This window comes from Miniopterus schreibersii (genome assembly GCF_964146895.1).
Source record: "Miniopterus schreibersii genome assembly, chromosome: 2".
In the NCBI taxonomy this organism is placed as follows: Eukaryota; Metazoa; Chordata; class Mammalia; order Chiroptera; family Miniopteridae; genus Miniopterus; species Miniopterus schreibersii.
The window spans coordinates 185,871,496-185,885,901 of NC_138102.1; the positions used below are offsets into that span (position 1 = coordinate 185,871,496).

Here is a 14,406-nt window from a genome sequence, read left to right on the forward strand (position 1 = left end):
CGTTACGCGTACGCAGGACCCCGTGGGCAGCGAAAACCTGAACCCACGTCAGCGTGTGTGTGCGCGTGGGGACGGCTGCAGGGCCTTCTCCCAGGCTCCCCCTGAGGAGCGGTGGGGACACCCGCCCGCGGGCCACCTGGGGCCAGGCCTCACCTTGCACTGGCACTGGCCGTTGGTCTTGTTGCAGTCGGGGTCGAAGCCTCTGTCGATGGCGCAGTGGCAAGGCCCGCACACGGGGTTCCCCCACCAGCCTTTGGGGCACGGGAGGTCGATCCTGTGGGGAGGGAGGATGGCAGATGGAAGGTGTACACGCCGTGGTCTCGGAACCCGCGGAGGTCTCCCGGAGGCCTGGAGCCTTGGCCGGCCTGGTCTGGGCCCCTCCCTCCCCCTCCAGAAGCCTTGGTTTCCCTCTGCTTGCCCCCACCCCTAGAACTGCCCCCACCTCTTAGAATTTTGGGTCCTGATCCCAGCCTTGCGGGCCCCACATCTGGAAGGGTTCTACCACCAGAACTGTTATTTTTAAAGAATTTTACACTTTTTTCTCCTACCCGGTGGACGCAGGTGAGTGTCCCACCCCAGGCTAGCTATCAGCATGACACCTCCATGTTCACTCTGCCCCGGCACCCACCCATGACGTCTGGATCATGTGGACCGTGTGACAACTGACTCCACTTCGCTGACCGTCCACAACCCCAACCCCACGAGCCCACGGAGCCCGGCTGCCCCGGGCCCGCTTCTCCCAGGACCCGGCGTCACCAGCTCCAAGATGCTGAGCAGGGCTCTGAGCATAAGTGGCCCCCAGGTCCCCAGGGACAAACGCTGGCCACGGCCCCGTGGATGCTCAGAGCAGCCTCTCCGGGGGTGTGACACGTGCCTCCGTTTGCTCCGTGTGGCCACGGGCTGGACCCGGTGGGCTCAGAATCGCCTGACCCACCCAGTCCCGCCTCATAAGCCGGCCCCTGCAGACCCGAGATGAGTGGCCTCGAGGGTGACGAGCCCAGGCGCACCCCTCCCGGGCGCCTGTCCCGTCAGCCTACCTGTGCCCGCCCGGGTCGAGCATGGGGCCCGAGGTGAACGAGCTGTGGGCATGTTTCCGCAGAGGAAACGGGCTCAGACGGGGTTGGTTTGGGACGTTCGACTTGACTCTCTTTTATTTGGTGCCAAATTTGAAAAATAAAAATATATCCTTGCCCGGCCCGCGTGGCTCAGCGGTTGAGCAGAGACCCAGGAACCCGGAGGTCGCCGTTCGATTCCCTCGGGTTTCGGGCTCGATCCCCGGGGTGGGGCGAGCAGGAGGCAGCCGATCGCTGACGACTCTCATCATTGATGTTTCTCTCTCTCCCTCTCCCTTCCTCTCTCTCTAAGATGATAAAAATTTTAAAACGGTCCTTAGCCCAGAGTCATATGCATTTCGGGTTAAGTCACCAAGAGGGGGAGCTGTCAGGAGCAGCAGCTGCGGGCACGTGAAGCGGTGGTGACGCGAGTGGCGCCCCTACCTGTTCTCGCAGTACGGCCCGTAGTGGCTGGACCCACATTCACACACGTAGCCCTGAGGGGCGCCCGGGCTGCGCACGCAGGCCGCCGTGTGCTCGCAGGGGTTCAGGTGACACACATCCACACACTTCCTTCCGAAGTACCCTGTGGGGACAGGCCGGCATCAACCCCGTCCCAGGGCCAGCCGCCGGCCCCCTCCCGGAGCCAGGCCCCCATGTTGAGACATCGCGGCCGCTGTCCTCCCCCAGACTCGGCCTTCCAGGTTCCTCGGGGGGAGTCACGGCAAACACAAGCTTTCGGTGGGTCAGACACGGACAGACAGACAAGAGGGCTTCCCAGGCATCGCCGGGGAGGGCGGGAGCCACAGGGCAGAGGGTTCCGGCCTCCCCAGGACACGCGGTGGATGGTACCCGCTGAGCACGGCCACAGCACCTCAAAATTCAGAGGGAAACACTGGATCTACAGTTTTAAAATGTGTACTTCTCCCTAGTTCTCTCTCTCAGCTCATCATGACCCCCGGGGATGAAGCCTGGAGGGTCCCCTCTGCCCGAGTGACAAAGAGACACATTTAAGAAGAGGTGGCCGAGCCTGGCTGGTGCTGCTCAGTGGCCGGAGGGTGGGTAGCTCACCAAGAGTTCTCAGGTTCGATGCCCGGTCAAGGGCACGTACCTGGGTTGCAGGGTCAACCCCCGGCCCTGACCTGGCCACGTAAGAGGCAGCCGGTCGATGTGATTCTCGCACATCGATGCTTCTCTCCCTCCCCCCTTCCCCCTCTCTGAAAAATCAATGGAGAAAATATCCTCAGATGGGAATTAAAGAACGAACAGAGGGCCAGGGCCCACTCCTTAGTCACAAACCAAAGTTCAGGGCTCCCCAGGCACCCGGAGAATTGACGGGGAAGCCGAGGCCCCCGCTCCGCTGTCCGCAATACGCTTAAACACCACAGGCATCGCCCCCGGCTGAGGGGCATCGGGCGTCGGGCGTCGGGGAGGGGCACTCACCTTTGTCGCAGACGCAGGCGTAGCCGTCCCAAGCGTCTCGGCAGTGGCTGTGCTGAGGGCAGGGGCTGGAGGCGCAGGGGTCCCCCATGTCACAGCCGTCCTTCACCCTGACCTTGAGGGCATCGTCCATGTTCAGCGTGGCGATGTTGGTGGCCGTCTCCCCCATCCTCACTCCCTGCGTTAAGAAAGGGCAGCCGGACTCGGTCCCGGGGCCTCGGGGCCGGAGGAACCCCAGGAGGTCTCTGGAGGGTGAGGAGCCCCAGCTCTGTCTGGCTCCTTGTTTCATTTATCTCGGGGGCAAGCTGGGAGCGGGGTTTGTGAAGGTCGGTCGGCTCTTAGACAAAAGACCGGCCGACTGACAGCTAGCAGGTGACCAGGGGCCCCGGGGGGCATGCACCCCGAGCTGGCGGGTGGCGCCCACGCCCTGCCTACCTGCATGCAGCCCCGGAAGCCCCGGTGCACCGAGACCTTGTCTTCGGACACACCGCCCACGACCACGCTGCGCATCTTCAGCCCCGGGAGCTGGTTCCCGATCTGCACCGTGGCCTGCGAGGGAGAGGGGGCTGCGTCCACCACTCTGGGAGCATCTGGCCGGAAGGAACGTGCTCGAAGCCTCAAACCCAGGCGCCCTGGCCTACTCCCCGCAGCCCGCGGCCACCGGGCCTTTACACAGAGGGCCCGGCCCGGCCGTCTCGGTGGAAAACCCGGCTGCCTGCCTGACGGGCAGGGCGTGGGGACTAGGTCAGAGGACACCTGTGCTCGCCCAGCCCAGCCACATGGCCAGCGGGGGCTGTGGGCAGGCCTCCCACCTCCGCATCGGGCCCGTGCGAGACAGAGCTGGCGGGAAGACGGCAGCAAAGGGGAAACACACCCCGTCGGGGGGTCTCAGAAAGTCTCGCCAGGCCTTCAGCCCAAGAAGGGGTGCCCGGGGGACAGGGTGGCCGCTTACTCTCAGGACCAAGCGTCAGAGAGCCTGGCCTGGCCGGTAGCTCCATGGTTAGAGCATCACCCAGCACACTGAAGGGTCTTGGGTTCAATTCCCAGGGCATGTACCTGGGCTGCAGGTTCGATCCCCGGCCCTGGTCGGGGCGCATGCAGGAGGCAATCGAGGTCTCTCACACTGATGTTTCTCTCTCCCTCCCTCCCTTCCACTCTCTCTAAAAATCAATAGAAAAATATTTCCTCAAGTGAGGATTAACAAAAAAACAAAAAACAGATGAGCCTGGACTCCAAGAGAGCTTAACCATTGCCCATTTGGGGTGTCCTGTAAAACATGCCTCTTGTTCCCCAGCTGCAGACCCTGGACATCATGGGGTTCAGTAAGCGTTCTGAGTGCACCCCGCAGGTGCCATGTGCCCACCTGGGATGGGCGCACCGCTCTGGTGGCCACGGTCCCCTCTGGCACCTGGGTCTCACGGCTCAGCCACCTGCCTGCACCGTCCACTCTGAGGGCAGCAGCCCAGCCGTGTGTTATTAACCTTTGCACCCAAAGGCACAGCCCTGAGCACACAACCGTCACTCGGGACAGCTCTGCTAACAGCCCACGGCACCAGGACAGGACACACAGACGAGGTCCCGGTCCTGACTCCAGGAGCTGGCCATCTGGACAGGGGGGCGAGATGCAGATGCCAGTGACCTCAGCACAAGGCAGAACATGAGACCCCCAACTCAGGGGGCTCAGAACGTGCACCCCCAAATCTACAAGAGCTCCGGTGGGTCCTGGTGCATGGAGGGGTCTGTTCCGAAGAGGCAGCAGGTGCTGACTCACCTGGTCCATGCCATAGTCCAAGGTCATGACCGCCAGGTACTTGATGTCCTTGCCCTCCTTGGCACTCTTCAGCTCTATCAGCAGGTGGTGCCACTCGCCATCAGTCACGCGTGACCTGGACAGCCTCATGGACGCCACATCGGAGGGGCCGTGGGACACCTCGAACTGGACGTAGCTGTCTAGGATCTGTGGGACGGGGGGGCCAGGTAAACCGACTTACTACAGGGTGCCGCGCGGAAGATCCACTGAAAATTAACCAAGTTTAATTTCTTGTCGCCTGTAACACTCTTCAGAATTATACGCCTGTTTCTATGCTAAGAAATGTCAAATGCTCACAGAGGTCAAGCATAATGAAGCCCATTAGACTTGAGCATTGGGCCCAGCCCGCGTGGCTCAGGGGCTGCGTGTCGACCTATGAACCAGGAGGTCATGGTGCGATTCTCGGTCAGGACACATGCCTGGGTTACAGGCTCGACTCCCAGCAGGGGGCGTGCAGGAGGCAGCCGATCAATAACTTCCTCTCATCATTGATATTTCTATCTCTCTCTCCCTCTCCTTCCTCTCTCTGAAATCAATTTTTAAAAAATGTAAGAAAAAAAGCATTGGGGACAACCACTGATTCAGGTGACCATTGGGCGCTCATTTTGGGTGTAAATGTTACCCTTTATGAGACAGGATTCAGACCACCATGTACAGAAACCAGAAATCAGCACTGTCCCTGGCCTAAGACATTCGCATTTTAAGCAAACGTGGCCAGGGAAAGGCCAAGATCACGTTTCCCCTGCTGAAGAGCTGGGTGAACTGGACCAGCCTCCTCCTGAGAACCCCTAGGAAAGTCAGGACCATGCAAAGCCCCCCTCTGAAGACACTGGCGTGACCCACGGCACTGTGGTTCCAGAGCCACAGCCAAGGACGACACAGGAACCGGCAGGACCCAGCACGTGTGTGCCTCCCCGTGGCCGCCAGCTGGTCCTGCGACACAGCTCAGGCCGTCAGCTGAGCAAAGCTTCCTGGGCGCCTGGGGCTGGGGGACGAAATCTGGAATTCAGAGCGTGGGGGGGACACATCTCAGAGCAAACAAGGGACAGTGACTGTACCGCTCTGGTTTCAGATTCTCTCCACCTTTTCAATGCAATGCCCGGCACTCAATCAAGAACCACCAGGTACCCAAAGAGACGAGACAATGTGCTTGAAAACCAAGGGAAGCAAGAAGCAGTAGAAACAGACCCTCGGAGTCATGAGACGCAGACTCGAGACTAGTTACCGGAACCACAGGACTTCCAGGAAACAGACGCGGGGGCCATTAGGCTCTTCCTTTCGGAGGTAAATGTTGCATCCTGTGCGGTTAAATTCAGGCTGCCATGTTTAAATACATGGGAGGAAGGTCCGAGAATAACATCGTGACTAACCTCGTGTTTAAATATAACTTCAATCGAGGTAGAGTTAAAAAAAACCACAAACACAAAAACAATTCCTCAGGAGATGCCCACAGTCCTCAGCGACGGTTTTACTTTCCTTTCGATGAAAGCGCCACCTTAGCGTGCGGTCTGTCGCAGAACCCTGCGCAGCAACGCTAGCATCCCGAAGTCGCAGGACAGGCGCTGTAAGACTCTGCTCCCGACATCCCCGTGTAAAGGAGAGGCTTACACGCTGCTGTTGTGATTTTGTGCCAAGATGATCCCATAAACTTGCAAAACAGAAAAAAAAACACCCCAAAACTATGCATGCGCTGCTTACAAGACGCTCCCGAAAACGTAAGGATGTCGGAAGGAGAGGCATAGAAAAAGCTGCGTCGTGCAAACACCAGCCGGGAGAAAGCTGGTGTAGCAACAGCCGCATGAGACGCAGCGGACTTTATAGCAAAATCAGTTACTAGAGCCCTGGCCAGAGTGGCTCCGTGGTCAGAGCGTTGGCCTGCGGACCAAAGGGTCGCGGGTTCGATTCCCGGTCAAGGGCACGTACCTGGGTTGCAGGTTCCTTTCCTGGTCCCAGGTGGGGCGCGTGCGGGAGGCAACCCATCGACGCGTCTCTCTCCCATCGATGCTTCTCTCTCTCTCCCACTCCCCCTTCTCCCTCCCATCTAAAAATCGATGGAGCCCGGCCGGGCGTGGCTCAGCGGTTGAGCGTCGACCTAGGATCCAGGCAATCGGGGTTCAATTCCCAGTCAGGGCACATGCCCGGGTTGCGGGTTTGATCAAGGACTCTCTCGTCATTGATGTTTCTCTCTCTCTCTCCTTCTCCTTTCCTCTCTCTAAAATCAATAAAGATATATTTTAAAAATAAGTAAATAAATAAATAAGTAAATAAAATAAAATAAAATAAAATAAAAAAATTAAAATTGATGGAAAAAATATCCCTGGGGGAGAGTTAACAACAAAAATTAATCAGTAGAGGTAAAGAGGATTTTCACAACGATGACAGTCAATTTTCCAGGACAACAATTCTAAATCTGTACAACCTAATAAAACAGCCTCAAAACCTACAAAGCGAAAACAGACAGAGCCAAAGAGATAAACCACCAAGAGGGTTGGAGATTTGTAACTTGCCTCCCTCAGTAACTGAGAAGACGCCCCCCCCCCCAATCCATGACGACACAGAAGATCTGAGCCCACGATGAACCGGGTAACTACCCGCCCGGAACGCGCCTGCAGAACACACTTGCTTCCCAGCTACGGGGAACTCACAGGCCGGGCCGGGCCGCACGCTGGGCCGCGCAGCGAGCCTGAGCACATTCCTAAAGGTCTGAAATCCACGGTGAACGCTCCCCGACCTGCACGGGGGCTGGAGACAGTGACAACGCGATTTACTGGAAAACGCCACCTGTTCGCTCACCCAAAAACATGCTTCCTAGATCCCCCAGGGTCTAGGGAAGAAATCATGATGGAAAATAGGAAATACTTCCACCGATCGTAAAGACGACGCGGCTAAGGATGCCTTTTGGTTTTCAGTCTCGATCGACCGTCAACGAAAGGAGATCGATGTTCACCTTCTATGCGATGTTCCCTCTTGTCCCACAGACGCGGGGGGAGCCCACGCATTCATTCCCCCGCTCTCTCTCCACTGTCTTTATTTTTTTAATCCTTGCCTGAGGATATTTTTTCCATTGCTTTTCAGAGAGAGTGGAAGGGAGGGCGAGCGAGAGGGACACGTCAATGGGAGAGAGACACACCGACGGGTTGCCTCCGGCACGCACCCTGACCGGGCCGGGGATCCAGCCTGCACCCGAGAACTGAACCCGGGACCCTTCAGTCCGCGGGCCGACGCTCTAACCACTGAGCCACACCAGCCAGGGCTCTCTTCGCTGCTTTTGCTAACAAAACCCAAAGCCCGAGGACCAACAACGACACATGCGTACACCCAAAGGCGATACCCGTGGGGTGGGTCCGGGACTGTGGCAGTGACTGCTCGCCACTGTAGATCTGTCGCCGGATTTGGGAGAGGCGCCCGACGACAGCCAGGTGACCCCGCCTGACAATGTGGGGGGACTCAGGGCGTCCAGAAGTAGTTACCCAAACTGTCTGGACTTGCGGGATGACTGTGTCACCTGTCTGGCCTGCCACAGAGGCCCAGGAGCCCTAAGCTGCGCCCCACGGGGCTCGTGGGGCCTGCAGGGGGCCCGCGATCCACACGCATCACGTGGGAATAAGCCAGGGTATTCCTGGAGTGCCCGCTGACCGGTGGGAGTGGCCCCGGGGCGGCCTCCTGGGTGGCCACGGGGGCCTGGAGGATCCCCCCCAAGGCCACGGCTCCTACCACCCAGCCTTCCACGGGGAGGGCTGGCCCCAGTCCCTGGCAGAAAACCTCAATTTCTGGATGAGCTACCCATGACGCAGTTATTCAGACAACACGGGACTTGCGGCTTTCAGGGTTGTTCCTCCTGAGCGTACTTTTTCCTACGGAGACCCCACAGCCGGCGACACCCTGCAGGCTCAAATGCACCACCCGGACCAAGACCAGCCCAGTCAGTTCATTTGTTCCAACAGGGAAACCACCCGGGCGGAGCCGTGCCTGCCGAGCTCTGGCCCAGAGCTCGATCCGGGGCTGCCTGGTGAACACACCAGGCAAGGTCACAAGGGAAGGACGAAAAATAGAGGAGGGTGCTCGGTGTGAGCGCCCGACGCACGCAGGCCCTGCGGCAGTCGGATGGCTCCCGAGTCGCGACGGGCAGGGCGAGGGGACCCGCAGACCGAGAGCCGGAGGCTGCTGTCGGGCTCTAGGGCCCAGCCCCTGCCGGACAGGGTTAGTCGTGTCCCTGGGGCTCTGTCCGAACGATCCGCAGAGGATCTGGGAGCCCTGGGGACCTGCCCCCGCTGACCTCCGAGGCTGCGGGCCAGGGTGGCACCGCCCAGCTCACCTGCTCTGGAGACAGGGACAGGGAGGGGGAGCCCACGAAGGACGACCTGGGCGCCCCACAGATCAAGGCAACTGTTTCCTCAGACGGAAGGCCCACGGAGCTGGGAAGGTGACAGAACAAACTCGGGGACGGGGCCCGTTCAAAGAACCTCCTGAACGTGCTCGAGAACCGTGCCGCCTGCCCAACGTTTCAAACAAACGGAACGGCAAAGACCGCGGCGATGACGAGAACGCGGGCGTAAGGAATTTCGATTTCGGGGAAGGTTTTTTAGGGAACTTCTAACTGAACACAGCCCCCTGGAAAATCATGGCCGAGGGGGCCTGTCGTGGGCACCCGAAGGTGCTCACCGCGCCCTATGGGCCCAACGGCCCGCAGCCCAGAGCTGCTGTCTGGGACACACTGCCGCTGGGACCCGAGGGGCTGGACCCCGGGGGTCCCGCACGTGCTCAGCCCCGGGGACGGAGGCAGTCGAGGGCTGGAAGGGCCCGGGGCCGGTGGCGGACGCCGCTCCTGGGACACCCCGCCCGGCGTGAACGGTGACAGGGTGCAGCCACCAGAAAAGCGCGCTCCCGTCTCTCCCCTCCACACGGGTCGGCGTGGGGCAGCGACAGGCTGGGGCGCGCCATTCTGGGTGGCGCTGCCGGGGCTCCGGTCCCATCACCCGGGCGCACACCTGCCCTGCGGGGCCGGGAGGGCGGGGCTCTCACCCACCTGCAGGTGCAGCCGGGAGGACGCGCCCGCCGTGGCCGCCATCAGCACGCCGTCGTCCTTCCTGGTCCGGAACATGAGCCCCAGGTACCAGGGCACCGAGATGGTGACGTCCAGGTCACTCCAGGACACAACGCTCTCCCCACTGAAGCGCTGGGGGTGCGGCATGACTGTGGACAGAGACGGGACCCGAAGTCAGACGGGGCCGGGCCGGGCTCCCCAGGAGCGGAGGGAAGAAACCCCGGGCTTTTTCGTTTCCACGCAAAGGCCGGTCTCAGACTCCAGTCGTGAGGCATCTGACCCCGAGTCCAGGAGCCCTGGGCTCTGCCGAAGGCCACCCTGGGACACACGCCACATTCCTGGGGGGGCAAGGCCTGGGGTTCCCCACCGTGGCCAGGGCACAGCAAGGGGCTCTCAGGCTGGCAGCAGGCAGAGTGGGGCAGCCCAGGGTGCCTGGGCTCAGAGGACAGGGTGTCGGGGGGCCTGCGAGCCCAGCCCACCTGTCCCATCCCACACCTGCCATCCGGTGGGCGAGTGTGAGCCAGCAGCGAACCCCGAACGGGTGCCTGGGCCTGACACGCCGGCCGTCACCTGGGGCCTGGACAGGCTTCCAACCCCCAGCTCACAGGTTCCTGGTGAAGGCCCAGACACGGCAAGGCCCCTGCATGGCTGAGGGCTCCCGGGTGGTCTAGGGGACCAGAAGGGTGACAACAGCCTCATCACACTTGGAAAAATGGCTGTGCCAGGCAGACCACGAGGCGATCACGAGCCAAACACTTCATCACTGTGCGTCCGGACCCCTGCGTGCGGCGGCCGGTGGCCAGCGGCCGGTGCCAGGGTCTTGCCCTGATCTCCCAGGCGAGACGGCACAGTCACCTACGAGGTCCTCAGGAGGAGACTGAAGCACAGAGCTCACCGGGGGGGGCGGCCGTGGGGGGTGAGGCCTGGCGAGCGCTGGCGTCTGTTTCCTGCTCCATGAACCCAGCCCTGGCAGCTGTTTTCTCTGGCTCGGCCATGGCCGGGCTCTTGGCTTCCATAACAGGAACCCAGGGGTGCGGTGGCCACCCGGCACTGTGTCCCCCACCCCACCCCACCCCCGGGCCTGCTGCCCCTCCCTGCAGTCCAAGCTTCCTGACCATGCCGGTCACGCAGGGCTGGGCTTAACCCGCCTACGGGGCTCCGAGAAGCCTGGCCCACCTGCTGCCTGAAAACAGGCCCCAGAAGGCGTCGGGCGCTTTGTGACACAAAGGAGCTGACCCTGGCCAGTAAAGCTGTCCTGGGGGACCGCAGATATGACACGGTCCCACATCACGCGTCTACTCCCTCCACAAGTCACAGGCCTGAGCAGGGGCCGGGCCGGGCAAGCCTCTGTTGCTGGTGGCAGGAGCTCCGCTCTGTTCACAGGCTGCTCTGGTTCCCGCCTATTCTGGTTCAGCGACTCCTTCGAGAATCCGAGGAAAGCTGTGGACCCCGTCTCCCCAAAACCATCACGCACAGACCCGCAGCCAATCCACGAGGTGCCCGGGCCGAAGCAAAGAGCGTGAGACTCCCACAGAGAGGCCTGCCCACAGGACCAGCCACGCCGGCCCTGGGATGGCACCTGGGCTCAGGACAGGGCAGGTGCCCATAGTGTTCCCATGGGTTTGAGGCCAGCGGGCGGCGCCGGGGCAGGATTTCTCAGAGCTAATGAGCACGGGGCACCTCTGAAGGTGACCCCGGGACACACTCAGACTTAGCTGGCCTCAGCGATCCCCGTCGGTTTACCTTCGATTTAGAGGCTGTCACGAGTTAAAAATGGTGAAACTTGTTACCGTGTTGCCTCAAAATGGATGAATCGTTTAAAACCTGACAGTGTGAGCCCGGCCAGCATGGCTCAGCGGCTGAGCGTCGACCTGGGATCCAGGAGATCTCGGTCTGATCCCCGGTCAGGGCACGTGCCCGGGTTGCGGGCTCAATTCCCCGTAGGGGGCGTGCGGGAGGCAGCCGATCAATGACTCTCATCATTGACGTTTCTATCTTTCCCGCTTCCTCTCTCTGAAATCAATGAAGATGAGTTTTAAAAAAACACACAAACCTGCCAGTGTATACAACTGGGTACTAGAGGTAAGGGTGAGGCAGGGGGAGCCAAGGCCCCACCCTTCATGCCCACAATCGACCAGTAAGGAAACAGCCAGGGGGAGGGCCCCTGAGTGGTGGGAGGGGAGAGGGGGCTTCTGGGCCAGGGCAGTTGTCCTTTCAGGCCTCAGTGTGAGGGGAGGCAGGTCTGAGAGCCCCGGAGGCCCAGCCCCATCTTGCCTTGCTTGCCTGATGCCCTCGGACTCTGGGTCTCACACTGGTCCTGCTCAGACACGGTGCCATGTCCTGCATCGTCTCAGACACCATCTCTATCCAATTTCACCTGCTATGATGCCCCCACAAGCCCCCTCCGCCTCTTACCCCAGCGCAGGCCCTGGGAGTGCTCCTGCTTCCCACCAGGACCCACAGCTGGGGACACACCACAGCCTGCTGGCCCCGGGCACCTGGCACCTGGGGACACACCACAGCCTGCTGGCCCTGGGCACCTGGGGACACACCACAGCCTGCTGGCCCCGGGCACCTGGGGACACACCACAGCCTGCTGGCCCCGGGCACCTGGGGACACACCACAGCCTGCTGGCCCCGGGCACCTGGGGACACACCACAGCCTGCTGGCCCCGGGCACCTGGGGACACACCACAGCCTGCTGGCCCTGGGCACCTGGGGACACACCACAGCCTGCTGGCCCCGGGCACCTGGCACCTGGGGACACACCACAGCCTGCTGGCCCCGGGCACCTGGCACCTGGGGACACACCACAGCCTGCTGGCCCCGGGCACCTGGCACCTGGGGACACACCACAGCCTGCTGGCCCTGGGCACCTGGGGACACACCACAGCCTGCTGGCCCCGGGCACCCGGCGCTTGGGAGCGGCACTGTCGGGCCCCGTGGCGGCAGCCCCCGCAGCCCAGGCCCTCACCGTGTTCGCAGCTCTTCCCGCCGAAGCTCAGCGGGCACTGGCAGAGGTACGTGTTCCACCTGCTCACACAGGTGCCTCCGTTCTGACACCAGGTCCCGTCGCAGAAGTTCCTCTGAGCAGCACAGCCTGGAAACAGAGTGGAAATGTGACGTGGGGTCTGTCCCTGTTCCTAGCACGGGGCCTGCCACAGGGACATTGAGCACAGCAGCAGAGGGAGGCTGGAGGCCTAAGACCCTTGGGCACGGACAGACCTAAGACTGGAAATGGCAGAGACTCGGCCTGCAAGCCATCCCGCCAGCTGGCCGGGTCATCAGGTGACATGCTTAAGACCCTGGGATTGAGTGCTCCAGGGGTCTGTGACAGGCCAGCCCACAGTGCGGGGCCCCCAGTCCCCTAAATCCACATGCCCGCGATCCGGGGCTCCGGCTCCCCTCCTGGCCGCACATGGGCTCAGCTCTAGGGAACGTTACCACCAGGATGTGGAAATGCCCTCCCCATGTGGCAGCCATGGCCCCGTGACACCCTGACGATCACGCCGTACCTGCCCTGGTGCCGTTGTTGGCGATGAAGCTGGCCATGTCCACGTTCCTGCCATCGATGGACAGGTTCCGCATACAGCCCACGAACTGGCGGTTGTGCACCGGGAAGTCCTCGGGCAGGTTGGGGACACCCCCCAGGAGCAGAGGGCCCGTCAGATCCAAGGACCTGGGGAGGCAAAGCCGACCTCGGTGACGGCCGGGCGGCCACCGGGGGCCCTGACGCTGTTGTAAAGTCACATGGCCTCTGCCGCCAGGCACACTCATCACCTCGAATGTCAATAATCAGACAGTGAGCCAGGGAGGCAGACGGCCAACAGGCCAGAACACAGGCGGGTCCCACTTCTGGTGCCGCCGCTGGCTTCAGCCTCCCTGTGCCTCGGTTTCCTCCTCGAACTCGCATCAGATCCTGACCCACTGGGTGTTTGGGGTGACCGTCCGCTGAGTCCTGCTCAGCGCCTGGCCCGGTCCACATCGAAATAGGACGTGCAGCACCGATCAAGGGTGCGACCTTCCTCCGGCCTCTAATGACCTTGAAGGGAGATCACAGCAAACTAGACCCTGGTCCTGCACAAGCAGCTGCGTGGCCTTGGGCAAGGGGTCAGGTCTCTGCGGGCACAGCCCCCTTATCAGCAGCATGGACTCGATCCCCCCTCCATGGCAGCTGGGGGTGGGTGGGGATCTGAGAAATCACGCCCGCCTAGCACATGGGATTATGGACTGAACCTCAGAGACAGCGCTTGGCGGGTCGAAGCAGTGGCCCCATGGATACAGGGCTGGGGACGGTCTCCCGGGTCAGCAGGCCAGCCGTCACCACCCCGGGGCTGGCGCATCTAAAGGAATTTATTCTAGAAAGTTCTAGAAGATGCCCCCCACCAAGGAGAAGGAATCTGCCTCCAGCCCAGGCTGGGGTTCCCAGAGTGCCCTGTGTCTGGGGCTGCCCAGGTGACCCCCCTCTGGAGGGCGGCCATGGGGGTGGACGACCTGGCCTCTCCCCCGGATGCTCACTTCTTGGACCCGCTCTGCGTGCCCTGGGCCGCGCAGCTGTAGTTCCCGATGAAGCTGCCAAAGCGCACGGCCACGGCCGTGTCACAGTCGTCCACGGTGACCACGGCCACCTTCTCTCCGGACGGCCCGTGGGGCAGGCCCAGGCGGCCGATGTTGGGCTGTCGGAAGAGAAAGCAGAGGGGCGTCAGGGTGTCCCCCCATCAGTGCCCTCGGCAGACTCGCCAGGCCCTGCACACACACCCCGACCCACTGAGGGACAGGCATATGGGGGTGGCGTGTGGACAAGGGGCCAAGGAGCCCCAGCCTTGTTTCAAATTAGCCCCCCAAATCAGCTATACTGCATTTATAGTGTGCCCCCAAATTTATGCCCTCCTGGAACCTCAGAATGTGGTCTCATTTGGAACTGGAGGTCCTGCCGATGTAGTTAATTAAATGAGGCTGGCCCTGGCTGGTGTGGCTCAGTTGGTTGGGCGCCGCCCTGTGCATCGGGAGGGTGCCGGTTCAACTTCTGGGCAGGGCACATGCCCGGGTTGTGGGCTTGA

At 61.6% G+C, this 14,406-nt stretch overlaps 1 protein-coding gene across 3 annotated transcripts in view; it reads right to left on the reverse strand.

Moving 5' to 3' along the window:
- CELSR1 (cadherin EGF LAG seven-pass G-type receptor 1) overlaps positions 1-14,406 on the reverse strand; it is a 106,586-nt gene that overhangs the window by 25,236 nt on the left and 66,944 nt on the right. For all 3 annotated transcript variants that reach the window (XM_081127642.1, XM_081127641.1, XM_081127640.1), the window contains 9 exons: positions 13,865-14,022; positions 12,862-13,025; positions 12,321-12,446; positions 9,329-9,495; positions 4,264-4,449; positions 2,928-3,041; positions 2,496-2,670; positions 1,497-1,638; positions 154-274 (listed from right to left, as the gene is read on the reverse strand). In XM_081127642.1, the coding sequence (XP_080983768.1) occupies positions 154-274; positions 1,497-1,638; positions 2,496-2,670; positions 2,928-3,041; positions 4,264-4,449; positions 9,329-9,495; positions 12,321-12,446; positions 12,862-13,025; positions 13,865-14,022 (1,353 nt within the window). The remainder of the gene's footprint in view (positions 1-153; positions 275-1,496; positions 1,639-2,495; positions 2,671-2,927; positions 3,042-4,263; positions 4,450-9,328; positions 9,496-12,320; positions 12,447-12,861; positions 13,026-13,864; positions 14,023-14,406) is intronic.